The 27,824-nt window shown below is 55.5% G+C and overlaps 13 protein-coding genes across 13 annotated transcripts; 8 read left to right on the top strand and 5 right to left on the bottom strand.

The window, feature by feature from the left end:
* Positions 1 to 231: 231 nt before the first annotated feature.
* On the bottom strand, positions 232 to 1,519 carry W97_00526 (uncharacterized protein; the record flags this gene model as incomplete). The annotated part of the gene is made up of 2 exons (XM_007778440.1): positions 232 to 1,452; positions 1,505 to 1,519. 2 exons carry the CDS (start codon positions 1,517 to 1,519, stop codon positions 232 to 234), a joined length of 1,236 nt encoding a protein of 411 aa, XP_007776630.1.
* Positions 1,520 to 3,668: 2,149 nt separating this feature from the next.
* W97_00525 (uncharacterized protein) lies at positions 3,669 to 4,403 on the top strand (the record flags this gene model as incomplete). The annotated part of the gene is made up of 1 exon (XM_007778439.1): positions 3,669 to 4,403. One exon carries the CDS (start codon positions 3,669 to 3,671, stop codon positions 4,401 to 4,403), a length of 735 nt encoding a protein of 244 aa, XP_007776629.1.
* A 507-nt stretch (positions 4,404 to 4,910) lies between these two features.
* On the top strand, positions 4,911 to 5,411 carry W97_00524 (uncharacterized protein; the record flags this gene model as incomplete). Its single annotated transcript, XM_007778438.1, has 1 exon — positions 4,911 to 5,411. One exon carries the CDS (start codon positions 4,911 to 4,913, stop codon positions 5,409 to 5,411), a length of 501 nt encoding a protein of 166 aa, XP_007776628.1.
* A 488-nt stretch (positions 5,412 to 5,899) lies between these two features.
* Positions 5,900 to 6,688, top strand: W97_00523 (uncharacterized protein; the record flags this gene model as incomplete). The annotated part of the gene is made up of 2 exons (XM_007778437.1): positions 5,900 to 6,181; positions 6,269 to 6,688. The coding sequence occupies 2 exons, from the start codon at positions 5,900 to 5,902 to the stop codon at positions 6,686 to 6,688; spliced, it is 702 nt and encodes a 233-aa protein (XP_007776627.1).
* Positions 6,689 to 6,982: 294 nt separating this feature from the next.
* On the bottom strand, positions 6,983 to 7,773 carry W97_00522 (uncharacterized protein; the record flags this gene model as incomplete). Its single annotated transcript, XM_007778436.1, has 4 exons — positions 6,983 to 7,025; positions 7,129 to 7,386; positions 7,473 to 7,572; positions 7,719 to 7,773. The coding sequence occupies 4 exons, from the start codon at positions 7,771 to 7,773 to the stop codon at positions 6,983 to 6,985; spliced, it is 456 nt and encodes a 151-aa protein (XP_007776626.1).
* Positions 7,774 to 7,831: 58 nt separating this feature from the next.
* W97_00521 (uncharacterized protein) lies at positions 7,832 to 10,287 on the top strand (the record flags this gene model as incomplete). The annotated part of the gene is made up of 6 exons (XM_007778435.1): positions 7,832 to 7,847; positions 7,904 to 8,186; positions 8,243 to 8,333; positions 8,387 to 8,643; positions 8,693 to 10,151; positions 10,207 to 10,287. 6 exons carry the CDS (start codon positions 7,832 to 7,834, stop codon positions 10,285 to 10,287), a joined length of 2,187 nt encoding a protein of 728 aa, XP_007776625.1.
* Positions 10,288 to 11,133: 846 nt separating this feature from the next.
* W97_00520 (uncharacterized protein) lies at positions 11,134 to 14,639 on the top strand (the record flags this gene model as incomplete). Its single annotated transcript, XM_007778434.1, has 2 exons — positions 11,134 to 11,300; positions 11,459 to 14,639. 2 exons carry the CDS (start codon positions 11,134 to 11,136, stop codon positions 14,637 to 14,639), a joined length of 3,348 nt encoding a protein of 1,115 aa, XP_007776624.1.
* A 1,340-nt stretch (positions 14,640 to 15,979) lies between these two features.
* On the top strand, positions 15,980 to 18,119 carry W97_00519 (AGC/RSK/RSKprotein kinase; the record flags this gene model as incomplete). Its single annotated transcript, XM_007778433.1, has 5 exons — positions 15,980 to 16,877; positions 16,926 to 17,099; positions 17,147 to 17,272; positions 17,320 to 17,698; positions 17,753 to 18,119. The coding sequence occupies 5 exons, from the start codon at positions 15,980 to 15,982 to the stop codon at positions 18,117 to 18,119; spliced, it is 1,944 nt and encodes a 647-aa protein (XP_007776623.1).
* A 601-nt stretch (positions 18,120 to 18,720) lies between these two features.
* Positions 18,721 to 19,182, top strand: W97_00518 (uncharacterized protein; the record flags this gene model as incomplete). Its single annotated transcript, XM_007778432.1, has 2 exons — positions 18,721 to 18,873; positions 19,012 to 19,182. The coding sequence occupies 2 exons, from the start codon at positions 18,721 to 18,723 to the stop codon at positions 19,180 to 19,182; spliced, it is 324 nt and encodes a 107-aa protein (XP_007776622.1).
* A 408-nt stretch (positions 19,183 to 19,590) lies between these two features.
* On the bottom strand, positions 19,591 to 20,962 carry W97_00517 (uncharacterized protein; the record flags this gene model as incomplete). The annotated part of the gene is made up of 3 exons (XM_007778431.1): positions 19,591 to 19,811; positions 19,906 to 20,321; positions 20,403 to 20,962. The coding sequence occupies 3 exons, from the start codon at positions 20,960 to 20,962 to the stop codon at positions 19,591 to 19,593; spliced, it is 1,197 nt and encodes a 398-aa protein (XP_007776621.1).
* A 273-nt stretch (positions 20,963 to 21,235) lies between these two features.
* On the top strand, positions 21,236 to 22,936 carry W97_00516 (23S rRNA (uracil-5-)-methyltransferase RumA; the record flags this gene model as incomplete). The annotated part of the gene is made up of 1 exon (XM_007778430.1): positions 21,236 to 22,936. The coding sequence occupies one exon, from the start codon at positions 21,236 to 21,238 to the stop codon at positions 22,934 to 22,936; it is 1,701 nt and encodes a 566-aa protein (XP_007776620.1).
* A 296-nt stretch (positions 22,937 to 23,232) lies between these two features.
* W97_00515 (uncharacterized protein) lies at positions 23,233 to 25,185 on the bottom strand (the record flags this gene model as incomplete). The annotated part of the gene is made up of 9 exons (XM_007778429.1): positions 23,233 to 23,521; positions 23,671 to 23,851; positions 23,928 to 24,135; positions 24,259 to 24,564; positions 24,614 to 24,648; positions 24,704 to 24,760; positions 24,822 to 24,934; positions 24,991 to 25,094; positions 25,147 to 25,185. 9 exons carry the CDS (start codon positions 25,183 to 25,185, stop codon positions 23,233 to 23,235), a joined length of 1,332 nt encoding a protein of 443 aa, XP_007776619.1.
* Positions 25,186 to 25,694: 509 nt separating this feature from the next.
* W97_00514 (uncharacterized protein) lies at positions 25,695 to 26,918 on the bottom strand (the record flags this gene model as incomplete). The annotated part of the gene is made up of 4 exons (XM_007778428.1): positions 25,695 to 25,832; positions 25,936 to 26,429; positions 26,527 to 26,639; positions 26,752 to 26,918. 4 exons carry the CDS (start codon positions 26,916 to 26,918, stop codon positions 25,695 to 25,697), a joined length of 912 nt encoding a protein of 303 aa, XP_007776618.1.
* Positions 26,919 to 27,824: the final 906 nt, after the last annotated feature.

Genomic DNA, 27,824 nt, shown 5'->3' with positions numbered 1-27,824 from the left:
ACCAGTATGGTGGTGTAGATTGAGAAAAGCAGGCACAATGGCCCAAGTAAACGCCAGTGCAACAGTGCAGGAGTAAGAAGTTAAATAAACAGGAGGATCTGATTGTCCAGCATTTTCGCTTTCGCAGTCGTTCTACCAAAAACGGTTCCTTTCCCGATCCGGCAATACTTTTGCTGTCTGTTGAACACCGTTCGCTTTTCACCCCCTGGGCCAGCATTGAGAGAATTCCAATCATAGCATCTCCCCAGCCAGAGACTTCTCCATCCACCGCCTCAGCCTGATTTCAGCCTTGGCATTACTCTGCGCCCACCAGAAGATCTTGCCACGAGCCTCTCGCACCCAGTAGCGAGCATAGGAAAATCTGGTATTTATCCAAGAGAAATCGCGGATGCCGAGGAGCAGCTTGGCCTTGACAACAACTTCCTCCTGGAGGACATCGTAGATTGAGACATCGAAAAGGGGAGGATAGGATCGGGCGCGGTTGAAGACGTCGCTTCGGGGTCGGTCGGCTCCGATGTAACTAACCGTAGATTGGGGAACTGCTTCATAGAGGAATTTGGAAGGTAAGTGGGACGGCTGATCGTCGATTGACTGGTCGAAGGAAGTCTGATTGCTTGAATGGAGAGCCTTGTGCCGGACGACAATCTCAATGATATCTGGGGCCCGGAGCACTGCTGCGGCGCGATGCAAAGCGCATTTCGTGTCCAGATCAGGTACGCTCGCTGGCAGGCGCCAGTCGTACTTTTGGCTTGTACAGTCTAGCTGGGTCCCAATAACAGATGAGTGAGCGGGAAAAAGGCTGGTGTAAAGGTACTCAAACACATCTAGGGCATCAAGTGCGTCCAGCATCGCACGATCTTCCTGTTTGAAGTTGGCAAGAGGCTCCCGTACATGTGACTGGAGCTTCCGGTCAAAGTCTACTTTTATAGCCGCATCAAATCTTATTTGATCGTGATCATGGCTGAGAAGCCACCGGTACTCGCCGAGAAGCCATAGGTAGGTCAGCGCTCTATAGAATCTCTGCTTCTGTTCGGCATCAAAAGTCCTTCCCCCGCAATCGATGGTGTCGTAAGCGGGGTCAAAGACAGTGATAGATTGCGACCCACTGGAGGACTGTGCCGGCGTTCTTCTGCGAGACCCTCCCGGGGCGCGATATTCGCGCATAGGACGATAGGATGCTGGAGGAGGCTCTGATTCGAGATAAAGGTCCTGCAAGACACGAAGGCCTTGCCACCGTGTTAGGATGTCACAGACCATCTCGTCGCTGAGGGAGCAATCAGTAGGTAGGGTGGTTGACCACTCTAAGGAGTCCGATGTGGAAAGCGTGGTCCGGCGGTCTTCTTTCCGGCGAGGTGAAGCGCACCCGCCCGCTGCGTAGAAGGAGATGAACGACTGACGCTGCTCGATCAGATGGCTAAGCGCTATGTCGTACTCATGGTGCTTCGCGTGGATCTGATGGAGCCCGTTAGCTGGGTTATGTCTGTCAATGGGGAGTGGGGCTTACTATGATAGAGCGCATGATATCGAGGTAAAAGTGTTTGTTCTGTAAGATGCCATGTGCACGATGGCACGTTCTTGCAAAATGTAAAGCATCGTCTATGTCTTCCAAACGGCAGAGGACATCGACAACAAGCTCATTGGGAAGAGCCAAAAGACAAATCTTTCGTTCCGGCCGATCGTTTCTGGACGTTGAAAGCCTGTCGCGCTGCATCACAATGTTCATTTGACCTCAGTAGGGCGAAAATCCAATCGGCACTTGTGTCTCTCTATGTGTAGGTGTCTACGTGACTGGTAGGGACCAGAAGGAGAGGCCCGGTGTAACTGCGACAAGAGTAAAGTAGTCGATCCTTTCAGAAAAGTCTCAGGCTAGGAGACAGCGTTTCACGGCTTGAAGTCAGCTATTCATGTTGTGTTGCAGCCTTGACAAAGTGAGGGCTCTATGACAAGCTTGGAAGAGGGATGCCTAAATGGAGAGACTGAGAGGTTACCTTGCACCACACAGCCTTGGTGGCCAAGGGGTGAAAACGATCTCCATCATGTGACCAGAATGCAGCTGTGATTCACCAGCTTAGCTACAGCCTCAAGTTGGCAGATACCAGACTGTTCATTGACTGTAACGGATAGGAATCTTCCAAAGCAGTGCCACGGCGCGAAGAGGATGAGGTCGGCGCCAGAGATGGACGGACTGCGGGCCGTTTCCTTTTCTGTCTCGGCAGGGATTCCGAGAGACCTCGCCTTGCACATTCAGCCCTAACGCTAGATCAATTGACCGAAGCAAGGGCATCAAGCCTCATGTCGCACAAATCAAGCATTGGTACGCTTCCCTGTTCGACGAGCAAGAGGCATGCTTGCCCTTCGTCCCGCCAGCGCGGGTTGACTGACCGTCGGCCAAAGGTAACTGGGAACGTCATCAGCCCTACTCCGACGCCCCTAAACCGTCAAACGACGGAAGAAAGCATCTCTTTGCAGGAAAGCATAGACGCAAGATCTCCGAGATCCCGGAAGAAGACCTCAGTAAGCGCTTGAAGCGCAACACCAGCCCGCATAGCGGTGCCGCAGCCGACGGGACAGCTGTAGACGATCTATCAAGCGGACTCGTTCAACATGATCCGTTCGAGCAGAGTCGTGGGCCAGGACCACCAGTCTTCTCCATGGGTGGTCATCATGAGCCTGTGCGGTTGAATACTAACTCCAACCCCGGCAACTACCTTAGTATCTACTGCCCTCTTAATGAGGCCTTATCAACGAACTCCACCGATCAATATGGCGCGGATTGGCCTCCCGTGATCAGTCGACCGTCGAAGGCATCGATCAATAGCTCGCAAGATTTCCACCCGTACCAACCCTTCCCTTTCAACCAAGAGTATCCTCAATTTAACGAGCAGGCATACAGCGGCAATCCACTGGTGCAAGGAGCCATCGAAGCAGTAAGTAACTACTCTTCTTATCTGTTTCATGTTGCAGTTGAGATAGACTTTCTACGCGTATCGAACCCCCTGGAGTTATAGGTTGCCTGATTATTGCCAACTATGGTACGTTCAGCCTAAAAACATTGCTTCGAACGTTGCCACACGGATACCCATAGGCGTTCAAACTGGTGAGCTGATAATACGATGATACGTGCTCCGTTCCATGGTTCAAATGTTGCATCGTTGCACTGCGTGCTGAAAGACAGTCATTTCAAGTCCGAGACCTAATTCAAGTTAGACCTGTAGAACTTCCCGGTTGCATCTTCCCGTGAGACACAACACTGACTTGCCAACTAGGTGCCGGTAGCCATGCAGTACCTCCCAAGTGGGTATGAGACCGCAAGTGAGGCATTTGTAGGCCAAGACATCAATCCTGCGTTGTCCGAGGCAAGCGCCTTGTCCCTATCCCACGGCGCAGTTGGGCAAGACGTTGAGCTAGACGCAAGTCTTGACTGGAAAATTCAGAGCCTCCCTATCCTTGACAACCTTGTAAGCCCCCGACCCAGCAACCAACACCGCCTCTTAGTCTCTCTGCAGTGCGTTGTATAGCCGTTCTCCCCTGTTCATTTAGCAAGATACTCAACCACTGTTTCTTCGGTCGCAGTCTTCCATGTCCCAATCCCCCCTCAAAGCGATGCCGTCGTGATTATCCTGACTCGTGTCTAATGCAGCAAACAGGCCAGTCAAATCCTTTTCGCAATGGCGACTAGCAGCCCCGCAGAGATGATAGCCTGCATGACGAACCCAAGGAATAACGAACATGGCACTCTAAAGTCACTCTTTGAACATACAAAGAAGGCTTTCACTCGAGATGATATGATGATAAACCCAAACGCACTACCTCCGGAGCAACCGGCATCTTATGATATTCTTCGCAGAGCCAACATAGTAACGTTTCTAGTCAGTATCTTTGACAGCCGCGGCCCTGACTTCGTACTTTTGAACAGACTGTTCCTAGAGACTTTTGTTCCTCTAGGCAGTCGACTCTACAAATGGCAGGGAGCGCTGTTCCTGGAGCTAAAGACCCAAGCGTATATATCATCAATGCTGAGCGGCAGCTCCAACCGACAGGATGTGATTGATGAGTTTTTCCCAGGCAACTTGGAGCTGTGCCTCCTGATGAGACGGCCGGCATCCAATCAGCAAATTTCTCCGAGCGAGCAGGACTTCCTAAAGCGGGTGCAAACCAGGCGAAGCTATCTCCTCTCGGAACCAGATACTCCGGGGGCAGTTACACGGCTACTCAAGAAGTACGAGTGGAAGGATTTCTTGAAGGAGATCATCAACTGTGCGGGACGGTATGTTGAGAGCAGCACTCCATCTGCGCAGACGGTAAGTAAGAGACGACCTACCGGGCAGTGTATACTACAGGACGAAGTGCCTCTTCATCTCTTCATGCTCGCCAAGTCAATCGGAGCTACAGGCTTCCTTTGACGTTTCATTGCCGAATTCTATCTCTTGCGGAGGAGGTCAACTTGTAGAGGGCATTCTTCATCTTCTGCTATCTCGTTACCCAAACATGTGTTTCCTTCAGCACGAGATGGGCTTCTGAAACACACTTTCAGGCCTGACGGTTCTAGATTCTCTAACTGATTCCGTCTTACCACCACTTGCCCTTTAGGCTTTTTCCAGAACATTCCATTATTCATGGGGCAAGTTCCAGCACGACAGCATGCACTGACTGAGGATCAGGACGAAAGTAATACCGGGCGGCAAAGCCCCACTTTTTCGAACAATTACCCTGCCCCGGAAGAGGTTGCGCCGTCTGCGCCCTATGGGGGTCCCTATTATTATGCACAACAGCTATCCGGTGCCACACTACGGACGGAGCAGACTCCAGGATCCCTTGTTGCTCCCGCTACGCATGTAGTCCCTGCAGCATTTGAAAGTAGCGCAAGCCCGGACCCGAGCAGCAGCCAGAGCGCGCCGCAATACCTTCAAATGGCCGCCCCCCCGCCGCATCAGTATTCGGCGTACGCACAACCGCAGACCGGCGATTTGACCGACAAGGAAGCTCCATCCCATTCCCAGAGTTCATCAACGCAACACCAGCACTCGCCCGCTCGCCAAGCACAACCCTCAAAAACCCCCTCCCAAAAACATAAACCCACCATCCCCACAGCCCGCCGCCTCTGGACGTCCGAAGAAGAGTCCGCGCTCTTGGACGGTCTCGAGCGCGTCGGCGGCCCGCACTGGAGCCAGATCCTGGGCCTGTACGGTGCGGGTGGGACCATCAGTGAGGTGCTCAAGGACCGCAACCAGATCCAGCTGAAGGACAAGGCGCGGAACCTCAAGTTGTGCTTCCTCAAAAGCGGACACGAGGTGCCGCACTATCTGCAGGGGGTTACTGGAGAGCTGAGGACAAGAGCGCCGAGTCAGGCGGCGAGGCAAGAGGCGCTGGCCAAGGCGAGAGAGATGGGGATGGGAGGGAGGGGGACGTGAGGTGCATAGAGGTTTGAAGAACTGGTACGAGTTTTTGCTGGCAGAATTGGAGCAGCGCAGTGGTTGCCGAGCTTTGTTTTTGTGAACTAGTCATTCCTGACGGTATAGACTCTGGGTATGGATAGTTGACACTTTAGATGAGGGTAGCTCATCTGTTCAGAGCACCAGCTCGCTCAGCGGTTGATGGTAATTTATCCTTCTAGGCTTGAGGAAGCTGTCAATAACCAACACTTGTTTTCTCAAGCGTTACTTCAGTATGCGTGCGAGTTGCAGTCACTCCATGCGTGCTGAAAGATATCATGAACACAGCCCTTCCTGTTCTTGTCTCACCAGAGCAGATTATTTTATTGCAAGTATTATATATTACTAAGCCCGCCAAGCCCTCGCTCTGCAACGTCACACGAGTTCCTCCACGAAAACCGCCCAACCCGTGATAGACCTCCTCAGCCTTACGGGTCACGTTGACGTGCAACATCCAATCAGCCAGCATGGCAGATCCCAGCGGCAGCGCAGCACCGCCTGCAGCGGACGGAGCCGCACCCGAAGTGAGGGAAGACGACCTCGACGTCGCGATCGAAACCGACACGAACATAGCCGGCCCGTCACAAGCTGCGGACCCCATGAACGTCGACGGCGCAAACGACGCGGAGGCTCACAGCATGAACGGCGTCGACCCCACAATACCGCAGGCGCTGGAGGCGCGGATACCGGCGAAGAAGGACGCGACGCTGCGGGAGTTTCTGGGGAGGATGGACGACTATGCGCCGATTGTATGTCTTTGCTTGGCTCTCCCACGTCCTCCTATGTAGCTGTTGTCGCCACTCAAGCAGGACAGACAGGGCTGAGACTACTCATAGATACCAGACGCAGTGACAAACTACTATCTCACACTCGCCGGCCTCCCCCCGCCGCCCCAGACCTCTCCTCAGCTCGCCCGCCTCCTTGCTCTCGCGACGCAGAAATTCATCGCCGACATCGCGGCAGACGCGTATCAGTACTCGCGCATCCGGTCTTCCAACACCACGAGTAACAACCCGATGGGTGGGCTAGGCGCGGGTCCGGCTGGTGGGCCTGGCGCTGCGGGCGCCGCGGGCGCACAGGGTGGAAAGGAAGGCGGGCCGGCGGGCAAGGGAATGAATCTTGGTGTGCAGAGGCCGGGATACGGAGGTGGGGGGCAGGGGGGCAGTCAAGGGAGGACGGTGCTTACGATGGAAGATCTGGGGATGGCGGTTGGAGAGTATGGTGTTAATGTCAAGAGGGGGGAATTCTATCGGTAAGGTTTGCTATGGGAGCTTTCCCCTTGGGATTTGGGTTCGGGATTGGTATTGGCAGGGTTGATGTGGGTCGAAAGGCGTCATGGCATGTCATGCATTTGAGGCGTTGGTGAAGTGGTGCATGACGCATAAGCACTGGAATTTCTTTACGCCACGATCCAGGAAGGCGCGCTGCGGTACGAGTGGGGTGCTCGAATTCGAAGCTCGAAAGCTGTTTGTTGTACAATACAGACATGTCCCACAATATAACGCCACCAATGCACCGGTGTGAATTTAATTAAAACATCGACTCCGCTCCTACTTGTTCTTCGTCTGTTTGTACGCGAACTTTTTCCGTGTGCTACAAACCAAGGTCAGCCACTCCACCACGCTATTCGCTTCGTCCGCTGCATCCCCGTCCTTCCGCAGGAAGGTAAGCATCCGTCGCTCCCATGGTCACTTACGGCGAGAACTCCCCCAACTTGTGCCCCACCATATCTTCCGTCACCGTGATGTCGTGATAAACCTTGCCGTTGTGGACCTGAAACTTCAGACCAACGAAGTTCGGCAGTATGGTTGCGGAGCGGGCTTGCGTCCTGATGGGCTGCACTCTTTCGCCGGGCTTTGGTCGTACGATTGGTAGACTGTGTAGGAACGCACTGTGTAAGGAGGCTACGAGTTGGTATAAAAGGGCGATTGGGCTTACGGGACGATATTTGGGCCTGGGTGGAGCGCATGTTAGTAAATGCTGTGCAACTGAAGCCGTAGGGATCACTAGGTTGAAGGACATGGTACGTGGCAGACATACCCTTCCAAATTGACCGCGCATATAGCGCTCTTGTTGGTATCATCGCTGAGTTGTCCGATATGCTCCCTGGCGGAGGTGAGGTTGCGGAGCGGAAGTCTCGCTGATGGAATAAATTACATGTGACTAAGCGCGCCCTACGGCAAGGCTGAAACGATCCGTGCCGCCAGGCATCACCGCGGGGAAGACGGGAGCATCTGCGGCGCGTGTGGTCGCGTTTCTTCACAGATGTAGTTTCCAGTGACTTACTGTGTTTCTTGGGCTGGCGTAGGGGAGCAGTGTTTATTTCTTTCCTCTCGCGCATAGTCGTTCTTGTAAATCTTCCGCCAACCCGCTAAGCTCACCCTCCATCACCCACCACAATGCCCGCCTTTACAGGTAAACTCTTCATCACAACGCCAGGGATTCATTGCAGCTAACGAGAGTAACCGTAGAAGCCGACACGATCCGCATACTCGTCGCGACGGACAGCCATGTCGGCTACAACGAGCGCGATCCTATCCGCGGCGACGACAGCTGGCAGAGCTTCCACGAGGTGATGTGTCTGGCAAAAGAGCGGGATGTAGACATGGTGCTACTAGCTGGCGATCTCTTCCACGAGAACAAGCCGAGTCGGAAGTCAATGTACCAGGTTATGCGCAGCTTGCGGATGAACTGCTTCGGCGACAAGCCATGCGAGCTGGAGCTGCTAAGCGACGCAAGCGAGAACATTCAAGGGTGAGATGGTGCGCAAGAAAGGCTACAATCGATGAAGAATACTGATGACGGGATAGGGCATTCAACAATGTCAACTACGAGGACCCCAACCTCAATGTCGCGATACCAGTGTTTTCCATTCATGGCAACCATGACGACCCATCAGGAGTATGCCTATTCCCAATATTATTCAAGCGCAGCACCGGATTGACTGTCGTCAGGAAGGCCATCTAGCCGCGCTAGACCTACTGCAGATTTCCGGTCTTGTCAACTACTATGGCCGCACCCCTGAATCCGACAACATCGTCATCAAGCCCGTCCTTCTCCAAAAGGGCCAAACTAAGCTTGCACTGTACGGCATGAGCAATGTCCGAGACGAGAGGCTTTTCCGGACATTCAGAGATGGCAAGGTTAAGTTCTTCCAACCGAGTACACAGAAGAACGACTGGTTCAACTTGATGAGCGTCCATCAGAATCAGTATGTCTACCGAACCTACAAGTCTTACTGTGCACTAACTTTCTGACAGTCATGCGCATACGGCTACTGGATACTTACCGGAGAACTTCCTTCCTGAGTTCTTAGACCTTGTCGTCTGGGGACACGAACACGAATGCCTCATCAACCCGCGCTATAACCCCGAGATGAACTTCCACGTTATGCAGCCCGGCTCTTCAGTTGCAACTTCGCTTATGCCCGGCGAAGCGGTTCCGAAACATGTGGCCATCTTGAGTATCACTGGTAAGGAGTTCAAGTCTGAACCAATTCGGCTGAAGACTGTGCGGCCTTTCGTAATGAAGGAGATTGTGCTAGCCGAAGAGCGGGCACTGAAGAACGTCTGGCGAAGCGACAACAACCGCGTTCAGATTACGCGACATTTGATTGACATCGTCGACGATCTAATCAAGGAGGCGGAGAAGGACTGGCTTGAAATCCAGGACGGAGCGGAGCGTCAAGACGAAGAGGAGGAGCAAGAACCGCCGAAGCCGTTGATACGCCTCCGAGTTGAGTACACGGCACCGGAGGGCGGCCGGTTCGACTGCGAGAACCCACAGCGATTCTCAAACCGCTTCGTGGGCAGGGTTGCGAACGTGAACGACGTCGTTCAGTTTTACCGCAAGAAGGCAAGCGCCACTCGAACTAGCAAAAACGACCCGGAGATGCCTGAGGACTCCATTATGGCTCAACTTGCCATCGATAGCGTTAAAGTCGAGAAGCTCGTCCGGGAGTTTCTCACCGCACAATCGCTCACAATCCTACCACAGAACTCATTTGGCGATGCTGTCAGCCAGTTCGTCGACAAGGACGATAAGCATGCGATGGAGATGTTCGTCAACGAAAGCTTGTCAAACCAGATGAAGCATCTTCTCCAGACCGATGAAGTCGATGAGGAAGACATCGTCCAGGTGATGGATCAGTATCGCTCAAAGCTCGAACAGATGTTCGCATCCGGTCAAATCAGGAAGAACAGGAAAGCCAAGCTGAAGCCGAAACCGGATAACTGGGACAGTGATCTGGACGGCGAATGGGCAGATCAACCAGGCGCGCTGATACACAGTGAGGGTGAGGCTGGGCAGGAGGATGAGGAGGAAGAACTTGGCTCAATACCTCCAAAGCCTCCAGCTGCTCGCGGCCGGGGCAAGGCGGCAGCAACGACTCGCAAAGCTGCTGCGGCGCCAAAGAAGACGCCAGCTCGGGGCGGCGCTCGGGCGAAGAAGAAGGTGGTGGAAGATGACGAGGATGAAGATGAGGATGTAGTTATGATTGATGATGACGACGAAGAGGAAGAGGAGGACGATCTGTTCGTCAAGCCCACTCGCACGACAACCAAGAAACCTGCCGCTAAAGTCGCACCGAAGCGCGCGGCATCTCCTGTCAGAAAGACGCCTGCAAGAGCTGCAGCTAAGAAGCAGTCTACTCTCAGCTTCTCTCAGCCGGCGACACAGGGAAGTCAGGTCAACGGAAGTAGCAGAAAGGTCCAGGAACCGGTACGTCTCATCTGATTCCAAGAGCAGCTGGCTGCTAATACTAATGAATGCGCAGAGCGACGATGAGATCTCGGATGATGATGATGCGTTTGAACCGCCGCCGCCGACTGCGAGGGCTACGAGGGCAAGGAGATGAAGTGGGACGTGAAGTATATGGCGTTTATGCTTTTCTAAATACATTCCCGCCAGCGGCTTGCATAGCGTGGCGCTAGGATCCATCTTTGCTCTCGAATCGCATGATAAATGCCTGTTTCTTTGACATCCATAGCCTGGCTGCTGAGGCCAGTGGAGGCAGCTGCGCTGTTGCTTCGTACGGCTCACAACGCAAAGCTCCGGCAAGGTCCAAAAGGTGGACTTGCGTGGTAGCTTTGTTCATGCGCAATAAGCTGTCAGCCGAAAGTTTGGCTCTGTTGTTCCTTCTCTACGTTGTGATGATCTTTCTGCTCCTTTCAACAATAGCACGGCCTCTGGAGTCTGGACCATGTTTACTCCCCTGGATGGCAAGAGGTATCTTATCCGGACTTATGACGGTAAGGGGCCACCGCCCTACAGCAGCAACTTCCCCACGATCGGTCGGGGTTCGTACAGCAAGAGTGAGGCACCACCTGGGCACTCGATCCTCTTCAAAACCTCCTCAGTCCTCTCCTCCGTCTCTGCTATCAACCATTCCACTCCCAAACACTCATTGCTTCGCTTTTGCCGCGGTCAACGCTCGCTCTTGTCTTGCTGTCTAGCTCTCGCCCATTACCAGGCCGTTTTTGGATACTCTGCCATCGCTGCGTGTAAGAGTACTGGTTGCGTTGACAAAGTAAGCTCCTCCCTCCATCCGGACCCCTCAAGGCATACCTCGACTACTTCCAACTCAATTGACGCTAACTGCTTTGTGTGTCGTGACAGAAATCCACATCGCTCACCATCACTTGCGCACCGCTCCCACGAAGCCTGCTCTACGTCATCCTGACAAGCCGCACTCGCTGCTACAATGGCAACTGCAACCGCGACGACCACTGCCACGGCGTACAAGGTCGAGGAGCTCCTCGCGCTGAGAGATTCAGTCTCGGAATCTGCCGTCTCCCTCGAGAAGTTCGGTGACGAGGATGCGATCAAGGGTGGGTCCTTCGTCTACTTCACTTCACTACACCTGAACCCGTGATGAACCGGCCACCATTTATATCAACCCATCGCTTTGCTTCCGTCTGCATACATGCTCGCTTTCCGCTCATGACTTCCACCGTTCATTCTCGCCGTTCCTCCTCCTCTTCCGCTGATCTACTCGCCATCCCGCTTGCATTGAGATTCGTGTCCAGCGCGATGGCGGACTCGGCCAAGATGGATCCGTCAAAGTTGCGCAACGGCGCATCCGATTTTCTCTATCGTGCCGCCGCCTCCGCCGATCCTATCTTCAAGGACACCAATGGATTGCTAATTTCTCCTTACGATTTGGTAGAGCACGTTCTTCGCCCTTCTGCATCTAACAACACCATCGGCTCGCGCAAAGAGAATGCAGGCCCGCCTTCGCTGGCGCCAAATCGTGCTCTTAGCCAGGCTGTGAACGACGCTCGCAGCGTCAGTTTGCCCTACAAGCGACCTTCTCCGACGCCATCGTACAAGCGTGGAAGGGCAGAGAAGCTCCTCAAAGAACACGGTTCTCCGCCCACTCTTCGCGTCACGGCTGGTGGCCGCGTCGTTCCGAACGACGTGCCGGCACTTGGAAGTCCGCGCTACTCACAGAACTTGCTAGCTGGCTCGAACGCGTCCAGAACCGCGTCGCCTCCGCGCACAGCGCAAGCCGCTGTCAACAACATTCCGCATGGCACACTGGCGGGCGACAACCAGTACCAATACCTCCACGGCCAGTGGATGCCCTTGGTGAACTGGAACGGGATCCCTCAGCTGTACATGGAGCCCCCGAATACCATCCAGATGCCGCCGCAGTTGCAGCCCATGCCGTTCTACAACCAGGCGATCCCTCCATTTATGTACCCGCAACAGCCGATGGCGGCAGCACCACCGCAGCCACTCGGGGCGACATATCCGCAGATGAACATCAAGAACCTCCAGACCCCAGCGCTTGAGAGCATGGACATCGCATCACAAATCCGCCATCTTGAAGCGGAATACGAGAAGCACAACAACGACCACAAGGAGCTACTAAAGCAAGAAGTCCTTCAGCAAGATCACTTGGACAGCACTGCTCGAGAGGCCATTGTCAAGGAGAAGAGGAGCTACGTCACCCGCCTGGATACAATTCGTAAGAATATCAAGGCTCTGAAGGAGACTCAGGCCAGAGCGGCGGTAGGTATCATTGATCCGAGTGCCAGCGGTCAGCCCTCTGCAGAACAACCGCTTTTCGCTCCCTTGCCGCCACGCGGACATGCCATGCCTCCTCAAGCCAGCTTGCCGGTTAGCGCGTTCCCGCTCACTGCAGATGGGGTCGTGTCTCCCATGGCCGCAACGTTTGGCGTGTCCAGCTTTTCGGATGGGCCAGCAACTCAACCGCAAATTGCATCCCGCCTTCAACTCCAGAACGCCACTGCCTCTTTTCCACTAGTGTCAGCCGGTGGCAAGTTTAACCATACGGGTGGCGTTTCTTTGCAGCCTCTCCAGGGCAGTGGCACGATTTCCCGGTCTCCGAAAGCTCGACCACACGCACTCGAGATCAAAGCTCCCACCGACTCAGCGAAACCGGGCCGTAGCTTGCGGTCCTCACTCAACCCCACCAGTCCCACGTATGAGCCTCGCAACTCTTTGAGCCCGGATGTCCAATCGCCTGGCATCTTCGTACCTCCAAGTCCTTCTCCAGTCGCCTCGCCACCTGCGAACAAGGCGCTACTGGAGAAGCACCCGTGGCTCTTTTCCCATCACAATGAGGTTACTGCACCAAAGCCAACGGAGACCCGCTCCATCCACGAGCCTAGCATCTCCAGTGTCTCGACAACGGACTTCTTCCCTGACAACCCATATGATCATTCTGCGATCAAGTCTAATGAGGGTCAGAAACCCGATGGCCAGCGTCGAGTTAGCACCAGCACATGCCGGACCGCGGAGGCCTCTGCGCCGAATGGACATCCGGTGACGCCTCAGAAAGGATATGGGCCTACTCCTTGGGACAATCAGGTCAGCTCCAAGAGCCAGAAAAAATTTCACTCCACTGCTCCGCCAGTCTCCCCGGCTGACACTAGGTCGCCGTCCTACTGCAAGGGGACGGAAGCTGAACACGAGCGACCTGCACAGCTCGCCAGACCCGAACTCCACCACTTTGGTATGTCAGCTGAAACCGTTCCGTGGAGTACTGTTTCCGTCGCTGGCTCTATTTCCACGCCCAGGGGCGAAAGTGGACAATTCGGCTACGCTCAAGGACCGAACGGCCTTCTGGACTTTACGAGCAAATCTAGCTCGTTCTTGGATGGGTACAGTGCGGGACTGGCTGGCCTGCCGATTGCAGACAGTTCAGACACTGAACTGCTCAGCGGATACGTTGCCGGACTGCAGAAGGTCAAGTCAGCCAATGCTCTGTCGCCGACCGAACCAGTCAGCACGGGCGTTCAGTCCCGGCAGGCAAGCTTTCCCAACGTCAATCATGCGCCGTCTTATCAGGTGGGGGCTGCTCATTTTCCAATCCATCCATTCGCAGACCTCCGGCACCCAGCGCCAATAGCCCCTGTCTCCACTGCTACTTTGGGGCTAAACATCCACTCGATGGGCATCTCCCGCACTCCAACGCCTGGCGGCGTTTCCATCAACGGGCTCTTCCCTGGCATGGTCGATGCTCTCCAGCCGACCCTCTCTGCCACAACCTTCAAGCCTCTACTGAGCCGCCAACAGTCTAACGCTTCCGTGCATCTCGAGCAGGTAGCCATCTCGAGCAGCCAGCAGACGAACAACACCAACAAGGCGAGCAAGAGCTTCCCATGCTTGCCCTTTCCTAGAGCTTACTCGGGTAACCAGATCCAGCCACAGGGTTCCGGCAGGAACAACGGCCCTTTCACTCGGCACTATCAGGGCAAGAAGGTCTACGGTCAACACAGTGACGGAACTGCAAACTCCTCTGCCAACCCTAACGGCCACGGGCCTGTGGCAAGACCTTCTCAGTACGACGGCGCCATGGACGACCTTGCTGAGATGGTGCTGCCGGTTCGTCTGTCTCCGAGGCGCGATAACGCGTCTCCATCAGTCGCTACAGGCTCGCCGAAGAAGTCTCCAAAGAAGCGACACCCGGCCTCCCCTGGCAAGGCTTTTGACCCCCTTGTGAGGATCATCAAGGATTCACCGTCGAAGGCAGGTTCTGCGGAAGGTTCCGAGCCGGAGAAGAAGGCGAAGCGGGAGAACACCAACACCGAGGAGATGCCCGAGGTCGACCCAGCGAGGCTGAGTCGTGCAGAAAAGAAGTCGTGGAGGGAGAACTGGAAGAAGCGCTTCCAGGAGATCAAGAGCAAGGAGCGCGAGGAGATTGAGCAGTACAGGCGGGAGAATCCTCTCGACAACTGAAGTATCTGTTGCCGGCGCGAAGAATCGATTACTACCTATGGCGCGTCGACTACTATCTACCTGATCGCCATCACACCGGCATCGGCGCAGTATCATTCGGATATCGTCAGCAACGAAAACCACGGGAACCGGCATATGGACTTGGATGGATGACTGTTGGTGGAGGCTACTTCGTTTTTTCTTATGTTGGGTTTTACTCTCCAATTTTTCTGAATATTGTCTGGTGGCATCACGTTCGGAGATGGAATATGGAAGACACCTGTGCAGGCTGCTATCTGACTAGCCGGTCTGTGTGGTCTGACTGTTCGATTCTATGGTGGAAGGAAGTATTGCGGTGGATGTGTTCCCGTGCTTCGTTAGTAATGGCTAGTTTCTTGACCTTCTAATGGCGCTGAATGTTACTTCGATAGTATGGATAGGAAGCGCAATCGACGCACGTTCAGCTTACCCTATCACTCTTGTTCTCCTAATATGGCTAATATGGGCGAATGTCATGCTGGTGCTATCGATTTCTCTAGACGCCCCTCGAACGATGTCTCAACCAGCAGAGAGCACCTTCTGCATCTGACCCTCATGTCACACCCTCTTTCTTCTCCATGTCGACAACAGACTCAACTCAGCTAATGAGCAGCTGAACCCGTATTGCTCAGTTTATCTCAACTCCATCGCCGTCAGCAGGAGTCTTCTAGTAGCAACTGCCTCCAACATCCGCAGATTCTGCAGCAGAGATGGCCGGAAGCACGACAGCGCACAACGGATTACGAGGTAGCACCGCCATCACGTATCAGTATGAAATCGCTGGGCTTCTCTTGCAAATTAACATCAGCTGTTCTTTGACATCGCATCCAGCGGCGTGGCAACCGGATAAACCGAGCTTTACTGCAATCACGACAGGTGCAGTTGGGGGTAAATGCGGAGGAGAGCCCAAGAGAAAGGTGCCCTTGTGGGCGGTCCAGATGCGGGTTTGGGTGTTGCCCCGAAAGGCGCCGCACGCCGCCTGCCCTGTGCCTCTCCCGGCAGCGACTGCCCGTTCCCCACTTGACGTTGCGCCCCGGATGCTCGCTCAGCATTCCAAACCGAGCTTCCATTTGACTTTCCGAGTGACTTTGCAACCCTCAATATCTCATCCATTGCGTCTTCTGACAGACCCATCCACAGCAGACTAATCAGCGAACACAAGCTGGTTCTCTGCACTCCCGCCCCGCAAGACATGGCCCAGTGAGCTGGTATCCTCAGCCCGTCGTTGACGACACTCTCGTTCCTGCATCTCGACTCGATCCCAGGCGAATACTACCTGAACACACTATCACCGCGTTCGAACCGGAACGCAGGCCGTCCTCATGGCACAACTCTTCAACTCGTCGTCGAACCACTCGACGCCGCCGGCCGAGAAGCGGACCTTTAGCGGAGTCTCGCTGTCAACCAACCGGCAGGTTAGCGGCTCCAACAGCCAGGTCTCGCAGAAGATTAAAAACTTCTTCCGCATAACCAGCTCCTCCACAAGCAGCGGCGAGCTTAAGGAGCTGAAAAACAAAGACCATAGCGATGGCACCTCAACCCCAAACTCAGTCTCCAAATCATCGTTCCGGCAGTCACGGTTTTTGCCACATATTGGCCGGAACCGCTCCCAAACCGTCGCGAGTGAGGGCAATCCGCTCGACGACAGCCTTTCGCCGACTGCACACGCCAACCCCTACTTCCAGCACCAAGGCCCGCCAGCTATAAGGCATCATAATGAGGGCAGCGTACCGCCCTCACCGCCAGATACACCGCCGATAACCACCACCAAAGTCGAGGCTGTCAGTGGTGCGAACGACCAACAAGCCGCGGCGGGCAAGGAGGAGCTGGCCAGAAAACTGCGTCGGGTAGCTTCGGCACCCAATGCGCAAGGTCTTTTCGCAGACGCCAAATCTAGCGAACGGCCGTCTACGGCTGGACTCGATAAGCAGCCCATGAGCCAGCATGCGAACAGCTCGGCACTGAGCATGGTGGAGTCGGCGCCTAGTAGCAATCTCCTCCCGGTACCTACGGTCAACGGTGTCAATGGAATTCCCACCCCCGGCCAAATCCGCAATGGGATAGCGTTCAGGAGAACGTATAGCTCGAACTCGATAAAGGTTCGGAATGTGGAGGTTGGGCCAGGAAGCTTCGATAAGATCAAGCTGATTGGGAAGGGAGATGTGGGCAAAGTGTATCTGGTGCGGGAGAAAAAGTCGAGCCGGCTGTACGCCATGAAAGGTACGTAGTAGCTTGACCGAAAAGGTGTTGCCGTACTGAATATGGCAGTCCTGAGCAAGAAGGAAATGATCAAGCGCAACAAGATCAAGCGCGCCCTCGCCGAACAGGAGATCTTGGCGACAAGCAACCACCCATTCATCGTTACCTTATACCACTCCTTTCAGTCTGAGGACCATCTCTACCTTTGCATGGAGTACTGTAGTGGTGGAGAGTTCTTCAGGGGTATGTCAGCACATCGCTTTCAAACTGCGGTATACTGATTTAGACAGCCCTGCAAACACGACCAAACAAATGCGTGGACGAGGACGCAGCGAGATTTTATGCGGCAGAGGTGACCGCTGCATTAGAATACCTCCATCTCATGGGTTTTATCTACCGCGATCTCAAGCCCGAGAGTGAGCTTGTCCTACACCGCACATGAGTTCTTCGCTAACCTCGATAGACATCCTCCTGCATCAATCCGGACACATAATGTTGTCAGACTTCGACCTGTCCAAGCAGTCAGATCCTGGCGGCAGACCGACGATGGTCGTCACGAAGGGGCCTTCGTCCAACTCGTTACCCGCCATAGACACCAAATCCTGTATCAACAACTTCCGCACAAACTCCTTTGTCGGCACGGAAGAGTACATTGCGCCGGAAGTTATCAAAGGCTGCGGCCACACCAGCGCAGTCGACTGGTGGACCCTCGGCATTCTAATCTACGAAATGCTCTACGGCACCACGCCCTTCAAAGGCAAGAACCGCAACGCTACGTTCGCTAATATCCTAAGAGACGATGTACCGTTCCCCGAGGGGTCCGGCGCACCGCCCGTCTCGAAGTGAGCCAAACCCGCTCCTCCACCCCACCACTGAAAATGCTAACCGCCCCCTAGCCTCTGCAAATCCCTCATCCGCAAACTCCTCATAAAAGACGAGTCCCGCCGCCTCGGCTCCCGCGCCGGCGCCTCCGACGTAAAAGCGCACCCCTTCTTCCGCTCCACCTCCTGGGCGCTGCTGCGCCACATGAAGCCGCCCATGATCCCGCACCAGGGCCGCGGCATCGACACGGTCAACTTCCGCAACGTCAAGGAGAGCCAGAGCGTCGACATCGGCGCCGCCAGGGTCAAGGGCGTGCCCCTCGATTCCGGGTTAGCGACCCCGGGAGGCGAGATTAGTGATCCGTTTGAGGAGTTTAATAGCGTTACGCTGCATCATGAGGGCGATGAGATTCATGAGGGGGAGGCGGGAGGGAGGAGGTGAGGGGATGCGAGAAGGGCATGGGGTGCTCTTGGAACGCTTGGGAACTCGCCCGTTGGCGCGCTCTCAATGATTTTTGCTCCCCTCGCGAGCGACATCTGCATTCCCGCGTTTGCTGGTGTGCACAGTAAGGCGCAAGAAGCCCTGCGCTTCGGCAACGGCGTTGGGATCTGGACACATGGCTGGTAGGGAAGGGCAAAACCAGGAGTCTTGGAGCACTATCTATACCGTCAATGAAATCCTCAAATCAGGAGTGTTAGTTACCGCTTGTTGGAAGTGACCCATGCCAAGATATTCAATTGCTCTTCGCGACCTATCGCGATATCGCGTCGTTGTGTTTTCGTTCCCCGCCCCACCATCTACCAGAACCGTGTAGACAGCCAGCGCGATCGATTGACACGACACCGGTACTTCTCCAAGACCTAACGGAGAGTACCCGGCACATACTCAACGCAACGCACCACCTGCATCTACCGCCTGTCCGCATCAGCTCTCATCGCACCGGACCGGCATCCACAACACACCACCACCCCTCCCCTTCCCCACGGTACTCGAGCAACTCACTCCTCCGCCCACCCTTGTGCAGACACGTGGGAGCCAACAAATGACCTCCCTAGCCGCCTCCACCGGCCTCTCAGGAGGTCCCGACCACCCAGCAGGCGGCGCGCGAAGCAGCAGCAGCAGTCCCGAGAGCCTGACAGGGCTAGAGCAAGAGGTGCTGGGCGAATACGCGCGGCTGCTTGGGAATCTGAATAATGTAATACATCCCCCCACCCTCTATCGTATCCCAAGTTCATGGTACCCAGTCTTTTTTTCTCCTCCCCTCAGACGAAGCTCTCCCCCCCCCCCCCACACACACACACCGAGACTGCAGCTCTGACGAGGCGCGTTGTAGATGTCTGCCATACTGGCCGAGCTGGCCGCGAACCCGAGCGCGGAGATCTTGGACGCGCTGAGGGGCCTCGAGAGGAAGACGACGACGGTGTTTACGCTGCTCAAGGCGAGTGTTTATAGTATCGTGCTGCAGCAGCAGATGTATGGCGAGGAGGAGGGGGGCGGTGGTTGAGTTGAACGTGCTGTGGGAGGGAGATGTTCAGGATTAGGAGGATGAGTGAGAGATGGGGAGCGTGCAATGGGGCGTGAGACTAGTACATGGCGTTGATGGAGGCGATTGGAGCATAGAAGTTGGCTGGGCGTTTAAGGGGTCACAGGCATTTGGGAAGAGGCGTGCGAGATACCCGTTGTGGTTTTCTGGAGTTGCTCTACTGGAGGTTTTAGCTTGAGGGACAGGGAGGAGGCATCAACATGCTTGAGAAGCAGGGGCTGAGTAACTGCGCCTGCGGCTATGCTCACTATCTACAGTTTCTACACACGAATCACTACAGATGCGCCAGTGCAATGCTGATATGCTACATCCTCCCTCTGAGTGAGGCCCTCACCCACAATTCTTACACGCAGCGTTTCGAGGACGTTTTCAATAAACCTTGCCACCATAGTACACTTTCCTTACGTCCACCAGCTTCCTGCCTCGTGCTCGAGCAATATCCTCCGGTAGTTTCTGGCTGGTCAGGGCTTCGAAGGCCGCCTTGACCGTGTTCATCGGATTTCTCGCGCGGGTGACACGCGCTGCCAGGTCCGAGATGCCGGCTGCTCGAGCCATTTCGAAGATGAGATGTTGACACCGGATGCCGAAGCCTACATAAAAAAGAGTTAACATGTCTCCATAAGCCGCAATTTCGACGACAGCCTAAAAAGCTTCTGGTTGCAAGGGCGTAACGGAAACACATACCAGGCGGCCTCGCGCTAATCTTCAGCTCCGTCGCCCCAACCTTGCCCTCCACCTCCCCAAAGATCGTCCTCGCCTCATACCGCGGCACGGGCTTCATGCTCCTAATCGCCTGCATCATCGCCTGCCTCTGCCCGTCCTCGGGCTCGCTCGCCTTGCCCTCCCCAATCCCCAACATGCCGTTCTGGTTCCCCGCAATCGTCAGGTAGTACAGACTCTGGATCTTGCCCATGCGCGTCTGATTCACAACGCGGTGGCTCACGAGATTCTTGACGCGGATCCGCTTGATCTCCTGCAGCGTCAGCCCCGTCTGCTGCATCAGGCGCACCATGTGCGGATCCTCGTCCTCGCCGCGCGTGTAGCGCAGCCCGGGGGTGTTGAACTTGGGCAGCTCGGGCGCGAGCGCAGAGTACGCCCCGCTCTCGTCCCGCATCGCCTCGTAGGCCCGCTCGTCGTTCGCGTGCATGAAGGTCTTGGGGTCCCGCAGGAACTGTGACCACTCGCGGAAGTACTCCCAGTCGCCTGGCTGCTCTTTGAGGTCGGCGCCCCCGCGCGGAGGCTCGGTCCCTTGGTCGCCCAGCCCCTTGGTCTTCTCGGTGAAGTTGACGAGCGCCCGCGCCAGCTCGCGCTCGCTCTTGTGCCGCACGCGGTAGTCGACGCGCGAGTCGAGCTCTTTGCGCGGCTGCTTGTCGGCCCACGGGTGGATGGCCGAGAGGTCGTCGATGTAGCGCAGCTTGTAGGGATCGGTGCGCAGCGCGCCCTGGGTCAGGAGATCGCGGGCATCCACCGCCGCTTCGCCGGCTTCGATCGCGGCGACTTGCTCGGGGGTGTACTTTTTCGCGAGGAGGGCCTTCTCGGACTCGCTGTAGGTGGGGACCTCGGCGGCACGGGCGTTCAGGGCTTCGAGGTCGGCGGCTTTGATGCTGGGGTAGTGCGGTCGGCGGCGGCCCCGGCGGGGGGTGCTGGTGTGGAAGCTTCGGGGGTGGTGGAGGCAGGGCAAGGGTTTAGAGGCGGAGGTGGCGGCGGAGAAGAGACATCGTGCTGGGCGAGAGACGCTCATTGCGGCGTCTGATGGCTACAATGGCTCTCAATCGGGGGGAAGGGGGGTTTATGGCGTTGGTTTGGATGGATTGATGGTGGTGTAGCTGTTCGGCGGGAGTGCCAAGGGTCCCGGAGGTGTCGAGAAATTCTGCCGCGAGACGGTCATCTCCGCCCACAGCTTTGGGAGACACCACTGCAAAAGTTAATGTTCACACTCCGAGTATTTAATGCAGTGAGAGCATGTCATGAGGTCGCAACCATCTCCACGACCGTAAGAGCTTGGAATCGCAAAATGGCATCCTCGGCGGCCAACGTAGCGCCAATCGAGAGCAACGGCTCGAAGAGACGGATGTGCGACGGCGGACGCCAAAAATCCTACCGGTTCAAGAAGCAGAAAACGAGCAAGCCTACCAAAGACGGATCGAACGAGGAAGTTCTGATAGAGGATGTCAGAGTGCTCCTGCAAAAGCAATCCCTGGAGGACACGCCGGCCAAGGATTACACGAATGGAGAAACAGAAGGATCTTCTACAGCAACAGGAGCACTGCCAGAGCCTTTCTCGGAGATTGATCTTACAGTATCAGAGCTCTCCTCTACAGGCGACGGCCTAGCCATAGCACCAGACACGAGCAGGGTATACGTTGTGCCATTTACCGCACCCGGAGACACAGTAACCGCAAAAGTCATAAAGCACTTCCACGACCACCCCTATACTCTCACCGACTTCGTCAAAGTGCAGCAACCCTCACCCCACCGAGATGATACCCTGGTCCAATGTCCCTACTTCGCCAAGTGCTCCGGTTGCCAATTCCAGATGCTCCCCTACTCCTACCAACTAGAACACAAAAAGACCATCGTCGAGAAAGCTTACAAGAACTTCTCCAACCTTCCCCCAGAGCTCATACCGCCCGTCGAGGACACCATCGGTTCACCCTTGCAGTATGGCTACCGCACGAAACTGACACCGCACTTTGATGGGCCGCCTGGTAAAAGAAGCGACAAGCGGAAGGGTATACACCAAGCCTTTACAGAAGTCCCGCCAATCGGCTTCATGCAGAAGGGTACCCGCAGGACCATCGACATCGAGGACTGCCCTATTGGTACCGACGCCGTACGCATGGGCATGAAGTGGGAGCGCAAGCGGGTGGCAGCTGAGCTATCCACCTACAAGCGCGGAGCGACGCTCCTGCTCCGTGAGAGCACCAAGCGCGTTCCCAAGCCCCTGCAAGATGCGACTACCAATTCTGCTGCAGACGAGAGCGTAGCTGCAAAAGACGATGTAATCCTCGAAGACCGCGGCGACTACGTTGACGAGAAGACATGCGTGACCAACTCAAACGCCACAACAACCGAATACATCGACAACTTCGTCTTCGAAAACCCCGCCGGCTCCTTCTTCCAGAACAACAACTCCATCCTGCCGACCTTCACACAGTACATCCGAGAGCGCATTCTCCCTCCTGCTTCCACCGCCACCACCCACCCCAAAATCACAAACCTAATAGACGCCTACTCCGGCTCAGGCCTCTTCACCATAACCCTCTCCTCCCTCTTCGTACGCAGTCTCGGCATCGACATCTCGGGCCCCTCCATCGCCTCCGCAACCACAAACGCAGCTCTCAACAACCTTCCCCGAGACCGGACCACTTTCCTAGCCGCGGATGCCGCGAACCTCTTCGCCTCCATCGACTTCCCCGGGGCCGAGACCGTGGTCGTCATCGATCCGCCGCGCAAGGGCTGCGATGAGAGTTTCCTGCGGCAGCTCATCAGGTTCAGTCCCGCTAGGGTGGTTTATGTGAGCTGTAATGTGCACACACAGGCTAGGGATGTGGGAGTGTTGGTGGGCGGGATGGAGGGCGTGGATGGGGGGACGGGGCCGGGGAGGGGAGTTTATGAGATTGAGAGTTTGAGGGGGTTTGACTTTTTCCCGCAGACGGGGCATGTGGAGGGGGTGGCGGTTTTGAGGAAGAAGGCTGAGGCTGGCGGAGAGTGAGTGGGGGATAGGATGATGTATGTTGGCTGCCATCCGTAGGGGTATCGAAACCTCCCGTCCTGTCCACTTTCGTTGCTGCCTTCTGCTTGTGAGATGCCATCTACTTCACCAACAAGGGTGGTCCTAGCAAGCTCCTCAACACTGTCACTGTCATCGAGTGTATCAGGACCTTTAAGTGGTGCGCGTCGCCCTGCGTGGCGTTCAATCCCCAGCATCACAGACCCGCAAAGACCGAGAACTCAAGGTTAGATACTGTCTATGTTCTTGCAGCCCAGCAGCCCAGCAGCCACACACCGTCACCCAAACACCCTCCCCAGCAGCACCCCGCCAAACCTCTCCTCCCCAGGCGTGCCCACGACCCTGTCAATGCGGTTCCCGCTCCTAACACCAAGCCAGTTCCCCGCATCGCTCGGTACCTGTCCGCCTTCTCCGTCGTCGTCGAGGCGCTTCTTGCGGTTCCGGCGGTCCACGACGCACATGCCGCGCGTCCACTGCCCGCTCGTCTCCACGCGGATGTCTTCGGGAGCGGCGGCGGCGAGGGTCCAGTGCGGGGAGGAGGCGAGGAGGGTGTACCAGATGCAGAGGCTGGGGGTTGTTAATGGGGAGGGGGGTGTGCGGTTGCGGGGTGTCCTCTTGGGTATGGTGTACAATGTGGGAGGGGTGTGTCGACAAGGTGTAGGTCGAGTTTGGTAGAGGGAAGAGGTGACTTGAAGGAGGGGAATGGGGAGGCTTACGGATCATGAAGAGCGAGTCCAACGACGTCGCCAGAGACGCCTGGAGTCAGGGACTCCATCTTCGCGAAAGTGGAGCCGAGAAACGCAGTCATCCACTCGGCTAGGGGCGAGCCGGCGTCGAGTTGAGGCCCGACGATGGAGTTGAAGGTGCCGCGGGTCAGAACGTGGCGTTCGGTTATGTCTTCGCGTACATGTATGTCAGATGCTGTTTCAATCCCGTCCTGACATCTAGGTGTAACATGAGGGGGTGCACCCACCAAGCGGAAAGAGCTTAACCTTCAGCCGCCTCGACAGCTTCTCCGGATACGCCTTCAGAAACGGCGGCGGCGGCTCCGCAGACTGCTTCCCCGGCGGCGCAGGCGGCACAGGCGGCATAGTCGTCTTTGGATTCGGGCTCGTAAGCGCATAAACACGCGCGGCGGCGATACTGTCCGCGTACGTGTTGAACTCGGCAACGGGCGTCATCTGGTTGCGGAGATTTAGCGATCTCCTTAACGGCGTGTCGGGCGCCTTGATGAGATTGAAGGGTGGGATGGGGATGCCGGGTGGGAGAGGGGGAGGATGGATGGGCGGAGGGGGTTGCTCTACGTTTCCTGTGTGCTCGATGGCGCCGCCCATGACAACGACTTCTTTGGCGCGGAGGAAGGTTTCTGGATCTGCTGCTGCGGCCAGGGCGAGGTTGGTCATGGGGCCGATGGCTACGATAGTGATGGTGTCTGGTTCGTTCTCGCGGAGGAGGCGGAGCATCTCTTCATGGGCGGGCAGTTGGGATGGCGTGAAGGGTGCCTCTGAGGCTTGGATCTCGCGGGCTGCTTCCGCTTCGTCATCGTTGCCGGATGAGGCGGCAACGTCGAACAGACTCTTCCAGCTCTCTGCCGGGGTGAGATGGGGATGCTGGCGGAGATCAGAGCCGTACTGGGAGACAAGGACGAGTATGTAGTACGCTGGAATGAATACCGCCCAATCCGTCAACGCCGTCTGCGTGTCTATGGTCAGTACTATGTTCATTGTGCGAAACACGGAGAGCACGTACGGAAATAGTCGGCCATCATCAATTGATCTGCTAGAGGTTCTTCCGCGCCAACAGCCACTACAGATGTCGTATGAGTAGAGGATAGGCAGACAATAACTGTCATCCGCATGCCGCTCACCAATCGGCTTGCTAGCTCTTAACGTCTCGAATCCTTCCGGCTTTCCGTTCTTTCTTCGCCATTCCTGCTCTTTCTCGATATGATGAAACAGTGATACAGCATTACGGAGACAACTGCAGCACGATTAGCCGGGAACAGCAGTATAGTCACGCAATGAGATATGGCTAACTTCTGCACGTCTACATTGCCAAATGTGAGCGATATGAGAAGTACCTCTAGTTCTTCGGGTTTTGCTGAGAATGCTAGGAGTAGCGCCAGAATGTCGTCAACTCCCTGCTCTCTGTTAGCTATTGACGTTGTAACATTATATTGAAAGGGATCTCACAGGATCCGTATCAATTATGATACGGTTTGGCGACGCCATGTTCGGAACCAAGAAGCCAATATACTCCTCTAACTCAATAACACAAGGCAGTTGTGTTCCTGCAGGATGAAATCTGATGTTGGAGGATCGGCATGCCAGGGAAGATCTTCATACCCGTGGCTGGTGAACCAATCAACTACGCAACTCTCCCACTTCCAAGCTGTATATCAGGAAACTCCATCAAGTTACGGCTGTCTCGCTGTGTTGTTTATCGACATTGTGCAGCACGCTAAGCAAGACATACAAGGGCATCACAGAAGCAAAGGTCACGTGCATTGTCACAAGAGCACCAAGTACACCAGAAACAGTCTTTCCTTTCCAAAGTTGATACGCACGACTACACAAAGCTGCTTGGAGTGATGAAAATGATGATAGACTCATTCACCGCGTCCAAAGCGGCCACCTCATACGCCTCAACCCCTTCATTCAATGCGTGGCTTTTGAAATTGACAACAGGCCTTTTCTTTCTCCCAGAAGCACCTCTTCGGTAAGAGCGTGAAGCGCGGGGCTCAGTACACCTTCTTCTTCTCGTCGACGCTGAACTGGCCCGGCCCCATGTTGACCAGCAGGAGCAGGCCACCCACGATGGAGAGGATCTGGAAAAAGTCGTACTTGGCGAAGTCCTTGTGTGGGTGGTGAGGATGGAGCTGGCGAACACGAGAAAATTAGCCCAGTTCCCCTGATCCACCCAAGGTTCTCCATCTCCAGCATCTCCTTCCAAAAGGCAATGAATGAAAAAGCCCCACTCACCGTCCAGAAGTTGTTAACAAGCACGTTGAAGATGCTCAAAATAACCACTAGCATGATGGCGCTCCACTTGGCCTTGAACCCCACAACCACCATCACACACGCCACAGCCCCAAGTCCACTAACCAAGATCCTGCCAACGCTCCACTCGCCCGAAAACACGAACCCCACGAACAAGAAGATCAGCAGCACTCTCCCCGCAAGCTGGAAGTACATTTTGCGATCCTTCTCCGCGATCTGAGGCAGCCCTGCGGGGGCGAACCGCTTGCGGACCCACGAGTCCGACAGCACCATGAGCAGCCCGCCCATGACGGAGAGGTTGCGCAGGAAGAAGTTGAGGTCGAAGATTAGGCCGTAGCCGAGCGCTTGGGTTATCACGACGCCGAGGAGGCCCATGACGGCGTATTCGGAGTATTTGCGCGCGATGATTAGGAGCGAGGAGATGGTCATTGCGACGACGTTTACGAGGAGGAAGAGGTGCGTTATGCCGGTGGGGACTGTGGGAGAGTGTAAGCGTCTTTTCTGTTGGAGGAGTTTTGAGCAGGAGCGTGGAGAAGTGGGTGCTTGGGGAAGGCGCGGGCGGGCTGTTCTTACTGCGGCGGTAGTCATGTAGGTAGGTGAGCTGGTCGCTCCATTGTGTGATGATACGGAGAGCATCTTCTAGGAATGTGACGACGATGAGGAAGCGGCCGATTGCTGGGAGGTAGCTGTGCGTCGGCTGTCAGTAATCCTGTTCATGTACCCTGAGTGTGTACACAAGGAGCTGCTTCGCTGCTGTTGTGCTGGCAACTCCCCGAGACCTCTGGAGGAATAACTCACGGCTTAACAGGATCCGAAAGCGTATCTAACCAGTCCTCGATCTTGCTCGTCTGCTCGCGGATCGCATCGAGCGGGCTGGGGTCGTTCGTGGCTTCAGGCCTGCTGGGGCCGCCGAACGGGCTCTGGTTGCCAAGGTGGTAGCCCGCTGTTCCTCGTATCTGCGCCATTGCTTGGGAAATGAGTGAAATACCGCTGCTGCGAGGAAGAATGGCGGCGGGGCTGAGGCTGAATTTATTGGATATTGGGTGCGGGGAGGCGTTTGTCAGAGCGGTGCGGTGGGAGATGGGTGTTGGCGTTCTTGCGCCGCCGCGGCAAGGTGGCCTTTCGCGTTTGGGGTTGGAAGCGGGCAGGAACCATGGACAATGAAAGCGGAAGGCTCTTGTGTGCGTATCTGGACAACACAGGTTAATCCAGTTGCAGTACGACCTTCTAGTTCTGACCGAGTGCATAAATGTGACCTCAGATCGGGGATCATAGTGTCCTCTTCTATGGATGCCTGAGGCATAAATCATGTTAATAAACGGCCTCATTCTTGCCACCACATCAGCACAGGAGGTTTTTGTTCATTGTCTTGGTTTGTTGTAAATGTACAATGAGCTACACATTTTTGACTTGTCCTATCCCTGCTCCAGATCCCGGTAGCGATGAAATGTGAAAAAAGAAACTATCAAACGGCAGGATGCAGATAAAACAAGTGCGGAAGGTAATCCAAGGACCGTCTACTGCCAACCAAATAGCACACCCCCGTTGCCACCGGTTGGCTGTATTCATGAGCCGGTGACGCCCCTGAGATACTCTGCAGATTGTGTTGGGCGAGGCCGCGCCGCAATTCTGCAATGACGTCCTACAGAGACAGAATTGAGACGCGTATGGGCAAACGAGTTTGGAGAAAGTAAATGAAAGCCGCCCCCAGCATTCCTTTTCTGATGAGGAATCGAGTAGATGCAATAGCGCAATCGCCAACGAGACCATAGTTTCGTTAGCTGTTTATCGCGAAGGAGCGTGGAGACGCTGCTGGAGCTGAAGTGGAGACATGCTCCGAGGCTGAATAGCCAAGGCCGTCAAACGCCGCA

The sequence above is a fragment of the Coniosporium apollinis genome (assembly GCF_000281105.1).
Source record: "Coniosporium apollinis CBS 100218 chromosome Unknown supercont1.2, whole genome shotgun sequence".
Lineage (NCBI taxonomy): Eukaryota > Fungi > Ascomycota > Dothideomycetes > Coniosporium > Coniosporium apollinis.
The sequence above is the reverse complement of the archived record's forward strand: the minus strand, read 5'-3'. Positions and strand labels throughout refer to the sequence as shown.